Source organism: Acyrthosiphon pisum, unplaced genomic scaffold (genome assembly GCF_005508785.2).
Source record: "Acyrthosiphon pisum isolate AL4f unplaced genomic scaffold, pea_aphid_22Mar2018_4r6ur Scaffold_20919;HRSCAF=22530, whole genome shotgun sequence".
Classification (NCBI taxonomy): domain Eukaryota; kingdom Metazoa; phylum Arthropoda; class Insecta; order Hemiptera; family Aphididae; genus Acyrthosiphon; species Acyrthosiphon pisum.
The window spans coordinates 1,506-8,902 of NW_021770328.1; the positions used below are offsets into that span (position 1 = coordinate 1,506).

The 7,397-nt window shown below is 27.9% G+C and overlaps 1 protein-coding gene across 1 annotated transcript; it reads left to right on the top strand.

The window, feature by feature from the left end:
• Positions 1-2,373: 2,373 nt before the first annotated feature.
• On the top strand, positions 2,374-4,220 carry LOC103309370. The gene is made up of 4 exons (XM_008184644.1): positions 2,374-2,473; positions 2,542-2,912; positions 2,991-3,267; positions 3,448-4,220. The coding sequence occupies exons 1-4, from the start codon at positions 2,374-2,376 to the stop codon at positions 4,218-4,220; spliced, it is 1,521 nt and encodes a 506-aa protein (XP_008182866.1).
• The last annotated feature ends 3,177 nt before the right edge of the window (positions 4,221-7,397 follow it).

A 7,397-nucleotide genomic window follows, 5' to 3' on the forward strand; every position in this document is an offset into this window, starting at 1 on the left:
GAACACCTCATATGAAATGTTTATAATCTTAGAGCATAAAAATGTTTGTAAGAGAAGAGAGAATAAATACCTTGGATGAAAGTGGATGGATTGCAATATAGGGCATCGTGAGTTAAATAGTTAATTGTATTTAAATATATATTATATTAACGGATTAATTTGTTTACTAGGTCAATTCAATAAATCCGTGAAAACGGCTAAAACGGAGTTACAAGTGCGAGCAGTAAACCTACGGACATTTTACTCGGTTTGTTGTAAGCTTAGAGAGTCATTGGTTATATTTACATCAGATTTAGCAATAAGTGTGTGAAAAGCAGTGGCGGCTCGCCGGGTGAGGCAAGTGCATAGATAATATAAGAATGGATAGGACATGCCTATATCAGTTCCATATGAGGCCGTGTGCTTTTTTGGGGAAGAGAGAAAGACAATATGAGGCTTTTTGAGGTTATGAGCAAAACTATTTTATTAAATAATAATGATAACATGATAGTCGGTTATATTTAGATATTTGTTATGTGTTTTGATTATTGTGCCACTTTGCCTAGAAAATGGAAATTTGAAAATTACCCTGAACTTTGTTTACCTGGTACCTCATCATTAAATTTTTTATTGTTAAAGTTAAATCAGTATTGTATAACAAATATTCAATTTTTAATAACATGTATTGTGTAAACCATAAAATACATATGTTATTTGATTAAACACAGCAGTTTGATACGCATTCATTAAAAATATATGTGTCATGTATTATAACATTCGTTTTTTTCACGAAGTAAAAAAAGCTAATGATCAATTAAAACTCAGAAGTAAATTGACTAAACTAGTTAATTTTCGACACGAATAAAAATTGAATTCTTATTACATTAATACTTTTATTTCACTAATCACCAAACTAATACTAAACAATATTAACACAGTCAACTGTTATTTTAAATAGAAATTATAATATAGAATAATATTGTTAAATATCACTAATTAATTACTTATTACAGAATAAAATAATGTTACCTAATTAATTTATTATTATTAATTTATCAATATTTTCCTCATATAACCTTAAAAATAGTATCACTAAATTGTCATGTGATAAGTTCTTATGTCCTATCCATTCTTATATTATCTATGGGCAAATGAGGCACAGCCTCACCTGAAATTTATTGTTCTAATAATTATTATCAGTATCGTCTAATATTCTAATTATTTTTAAAAATATTAAAATTAATTTTATATAAAAAATAATTTATAATTTTAAATTGTAAATGACAAAAGTCGATGATAAAACAATTGATAACATGCGACTTGGGATGCCAGGTATCACGGCAATACGAAACCATGCATCGCTTACCCCGCGGACCGCGGTCATTGGCTATGAGGAACCGTGGATTGACGACAAGAAAATAATATTACGAATACTCGCAGGGTGGCGTTAACGAATCGAACCGACAAGGCCCGAGAGACAAAAATTTTTCCACTTCAGTTGCGATATTGAAATATTAACATTAGCTGGTGGTGGGGGTGAGTTAGAAACATACAATAGAATGAGGCATTGAGGCTGATATAAATCAGCCTCAGTGGTATTCATCGTTCTGTATAATCTAAACGACAAAACTTCACATCGATACATCGATAATGGATATAATAAGAATCGCTAATATGTTCGTATGTTCTATAGGTCATTACTTACCCGACTATTTTTATAGATAAAGTAAACTTTATCACTTATCAGTCAATAATCAATATCAAAATGTATACAAATATTGAAATATAACAATTTTGCATTAAATAATCTCCATAGAGTAATAATTATTAATATTATAATTTATGACCACACTAGCACCTTACAAAATAATATTGAAGTACTTTTATAGTTTTATTCCATGATAGACGATAGTACCCAATACCTATAATATTACAATTTACAACGTAGTAGTCGGAATCGTTATACATTATTCGCTAAATTCGTTTTTATATTATAGTTTAAAAGTTTGTAATAAGATATTAGTGATATAACAAATTATAACTAATAAAAAGCGGCAGTAAAACATTGAATATGTTCCCGTTAAACTATTTAATTTTGTCGTTAATTGAAACCCCATTTTCCCATAGAAGTGAAATTCAAAAAAAACAAATTTTGTTTGCTGGTCGTCCTACAGATGTTTTAGAAAACATCTGTATACCTACTCATAAAACTAAAACTAAAGTAAGTTCCCGGGCTTTCAATATATCTTGGTACAATAATCATAAGTGGCTGTGTAGTAGTTTTTATAAGCAGCGACTGTTTTGTTGGCCTTGTATTTTACTTGGGAAAGTAAAAAATGTTTGGATAACTGATGGCTATTATGATTTAAAAAATCTTGTTAGAAGTGTGTTAAAATGCATGAAACATCTAAAGATCATATTCATAACTATATGGGATTAGTTCGTTTAGAAAAAAACAAAAGTACTATTGCTGATGCGTTAAATGAAGGTGCTCGTTTGAACAAAACTATTTACAATGAAAATGTAAGAAAAAATAGATTAATTTTGTTGCACAATTAATAGAAGTAACACTACTCTTGGGGAAACAAGAGTTGGCATTTAGAGGCCATGATGAGAGATCTACTTCCTCAAACCAGGGTAATTTCCGTGAAGTGTTTAATTTACTTATTAAACGGAATGATGAATTACTATTGCATTACAATAAAATTAGTAATGTTTTCACTGGACAATCAAAAACTATCCAAAATGAGATCATTCATTGTGTGTATGAATATGTACTAGATGTGATTAAATCAGAAATTAGTGATGTTTCTTTTTTTTCTGTTATATCAGATGATACTACTGATATTGTTGAAAAGTCACAATGTGCAATAACTCTAAGGTATGTTAAAAAAACTGGTGAATTAAAAGAAAGTTTTTTAGGCTTCCGTGATGTGAGTAGTAGTAAGAATTCTAAAGTTATTTTTAGTTTAATAACTATAATACTAGAACCTTTTAATTTTAAAACAAAGTTAATAGCTCAGTGTTATGATGGAGCAAGTATTATGGCTGGGCATGTTAACGGCCTTCAACAACTAATTAGAAATGAAGCACCACACGCTCTTTTTACTCACTGTTGTGCACACCGGCTGAATCTTGTTCTACAGCAAGGGAGTTATTGCATACCACAATCCAGAATATTTTTTTCCACCCTTTTAGGAATATCTGTTTTTTTTAAAAAGTTTCCTAAACGTACATTTGTTTTAGATACTGTTATTGGTAAACGTATCCCGGTTGCTAATGAAACTCGTTAGTGTACTCGTTCAAAAATATTAAACTTTGTTGCTTTGAACTTGAATAAGTTAATTGAAGTAATGCAAAATATTATGGATAATCCTGAGTCAGTTATAGAATCAATTAATGGTGCAAAAGGATTTATAAACAGTCTGAAAAAATTTGATTTTGTTTTTTTTATGGTTGTATTTAAAGAAATATTTAATATAACTGATACCTTGTATGCAATTTTGCAAGTCAAGCATTTGGATGTAGTATATTGTATAGATCAAGTAAACACATCTATAAATAGAATTAAACTTTTAAGAAGTGTTGAAAGTGCGACATTTTTGTTGTTTAATGAAGCTAAAAAAATTACTAGTCTAAAACAGCCTCGGGGAGTAGTTGAAGTAGATCTTTTAAATAAATATAGTGTATTGCAATATGAAATACTGGATAATATAGTCACTCAACTTAATGAACGTTTTCAAGATTTAGGTAAGCTCAAATTTGTAACATTAGTCGATTCTTCAAAATTTAAATCCTATCAAACTGCCTTTCCTAATGAAGGACTTGAATGTCTATCTTCCACTTATAAGGATGTATTTGATTTAGCATTATTAAAAAATGAATTATCAGTTGTTTATTTTGATTCTCAATTCCATGACCTACATATTCAACAATGTGTTAAATTACTAAAAAAAATTCAAGATTCAGGATTATTAATGGAAGTATATAAACTATTTTGCTTGACTTTGACCATACCTTATACAAGTGTATCCGTGGAAAGAAATTATTCTTGTCTTAAACGTATTAAAACGTATTTAAGAAATTCTATGACAGAAGAAAGATTGTCTTCATTGGCTACAATTTCAATAGAAAATGAATTGATTAACCTTTTGGTGAAGAATGATGGACAATTTTATGAGAAAATTATTGACAAATTTTCATTATTGAAGGATATTTTGAAGAATAGATTTAATTTATAAAAAGTAAATTAGTAATCACTGATATAATTTTGTATAAAAAAACTAGGCTCGCCTACATGCTATGTAGGTACTTTTTATTTGTTTAACTTTATAGTTTATTAATTTAAAAATATTATAATTATAAATATAGTTTCTGCTTTTGTTTTTATTATAATAGAAGTTTTATATTATTTATAGATAAAAGTTGATATATGATATAAAGGTTTCATTTTTTAAAAAATATTTTCTGTTACATTAAGACATTAAGGGCCGGTTGCACAAAACTATATTGGTTCAATAAATAGTTATTGGTCCAATAAGTTGAGTTATTGAATCGATAAAAATTAAAATACGTTGCACAAAGTTATTGAACCAATAAGTTATCGACCATTAGTCACTATTGATCCATAAATTTATAGGCCCGATTTTGGTCCAATAAGTTTTATTGGTTCAATAAAATAAAATTAATGAAACCTTATCAACATATCTTCTGTTATCAACATCTTTATATTATCACAGAACAATATCCGTTACAATACAAAGAATGGGATATGTGTTGTAAAATGGAAAGATAAGCGTGACGTTCTTAGCATAAGTTCAGAATTTAAGAATGAAATAGGTAGAAACAGGTAATCGAAATAGTCAAATAAAAATCAAACCTTTGCCAATTTCGGAGTATAATAAAAATATGTCAGGTATCGATCGCCAAGATCAAATGATGTCATATTATCCAGCCGAACGTAAAACTTTACGTTGTACACAAAAATTGCAATTCATTTTTTAGAAATATGTTCATTAAATACACCTATACTTTATTGCAAAAATATGAAAAAAATAAATTTTGATGACTACCAGTTATCAGTTATAAAAGCTTTACTTTCTAATAAGTGAGACCCAGTACCGCGACTTTGCCCTAGATACCCAAACGTTATTTTCCATGTAAAGTAGAAAAAAAATCATAATATATCGTGTATTTCCGTAGGAACTAGAGAAGAAACAATTTATAATTGTAATAACTAATTAGGGGGCTGGGAAAATGCCCTAACTTTGAATTTTGAATTTTTTTTTTACCATTCGTTTTTTAGATTATTTTATCTGATTTAGGATTGTTTTTTACTTAACTGTTTTTTATTTGATTAGATCTTTTGGTCCAGCGGCTTATATCAATCATGACTGCTCATCTAACTCCAAGTTCCTGTTGGAGACAACAATCGGGAATGTCAATGCTTGACATGTGAAAAATTAAAACGTGGCTTCTCTGCTAAATGTAAGTTTTAAGTAAAGTAGGATAAAAAAGTATGTTCAGACCGTCGACCCTTCTGACCCTCTGACCCGCCGACCATTCTGACCCCCTGGCCCTTACGCACCCGCACCCACAGATCGCGTACGTACGGGGCATATATTTTATCAGTTATCATATGTTATCATATATTTTTACCGCGCCGCCCGATCATGAGGAGAGTCTAAACACAGAACTGAACCGTGACCGTTCTGCGCATGCGCTAGTGACATATCATAAATTGAAATCTCTTATCTGTTATCAGGTATCAGGTATCAGGTTATCAGCTGTACAAGTTGTTTACAATGAGTAATTAGTAATCACAACTATTTAATAATTATTAATCGTTTAATTATGTTTAATATTGATTTTACTTAAGTTATCTTATAATATAATATAATACATTTTAAAGTATTGTGGTAAAAGATCATTTGGATACATAAATTGATGTAATAAAATGTAAGTATAGTACATAATATAATTGATTAAGTCGACATTAGTTAAGATTCTTTTATATTCAATTATTGATCTACTTTGCTATAGTTAAACTATTATCTCTTTGAATGTATATACAATTTTCATGCATGATTTAAAAAGGTATTTATCTTAGTTTATTAGAACTCTCATCTCCGCACAGCCATTGGCTTGGAGGTGACCAGCTCTTTATGTTATAATGTTAATTTTGTATAGTATAATACTTTTGTAGCTGGAATCTTATTCAATAAATACTGTGTATTGATGTTTGGATAATAGATAATATATAATTGTATAATTTTTCATTAGAATAGTGTAAGATGGAAGCCTAACTCAATATAAATTGGGCAATTGATGACAATTTCAACAACGATATTCAAGACAACATGCAATGGATGATTGGACGCTGTCTCCTTTTTTCTTTTTTAATTGTAATGTAATACATAAAAAATAATTAAGTAATAATAATAATAATCAGTCATGTATAAATTATTATAATTTGTAGAAAAAAAGTTATTTTGAGGAATTATTTTCTTATTAGGTGGGATCTTTGTTTATTTTGAACTCATTACTTGGTGCAGATTGTTTTTGTTATTAGAATAAATTAATTATTACATATTAGTAAAATTTTTTAAGTAAAGCGCATAATAAAATATTATTTTATATAAGATTTATATTTCGTATTTTCTTGACCTTTTATTTCCTTTTTAGATAAACAAACTACAAAGAATAAAAAAAATATGAATGGAAGTATTAATACAAATATAAATATACAATTTTGTTGAAATTAATCTTGTAAAATAATATTAGCTCATTTTCAATTCTATAACATCATGATAATCTTAAACATATTATTACATACAATATTTTTATTGGATCTTGTATTTATCTTTTATTTACATTACTACAATTTTCCTAATAAAAGTTTTATAAATAGCTATATATAATTACATGAAAGATACAATCATACCATAATGGTAGGCAACTTTGATCAAGTATACAGTATAGTAATAAACAAAATATAGAGTTTCCTATTTTATTTTAACTTTATATTCAAAATGGCGATTAATTGTGATATATGCAAAGAAGAATTTTCGACCAAGTCTTCATTGACAAGACATCTTTTAAATAAACACAATGTAACTAGTGAAACAAAAAAAAAAGTGCTATCCAAATGTATATCTTGTAAAGACAAAACATTTTCAAAAAAAAAATTGCTTATTGAACATTTAAATACACAACATGAAATGTGTATAAAAGAAGAAATAATGCACTTTTCTAGCGTATTAGGTACTACCCCATTACATAATATAATGTTTATTTATTTATTAAATGTACTAAAAATATCCTAAATTAAATTCTAGAGTTTCAAAATTGGTTAAAAAATTATGAACTAAAACATAACTGTCAATATTCACACCAAACCGGAAAAAGAAAATGCAATG

Excerpts from the sequence above, each read along its gene's own strand:
- LOC103309370 (XM_008184644.1), top strand. The coding sequence starts at position 2,374 with ATGCATGAAACATCTAAAGATCATATTCATAACTATATGGGATTAGTT. Across the intron at positions 2,474-2,541 it reads TGCGTTAAATGAAGGTGCTC|AAGTAACACTACTCTTGGGG; the intron begins GTTTGAACAAAA and ends CACAATTAATAG. Across the intron at positions 3,268-3,447 it reads CCCGGTTGCTAATGAAACTC|AAATATTTAATATAACTGAT; the intron begins GTTAGTGTACTC and ends TTGTATTTAAAG.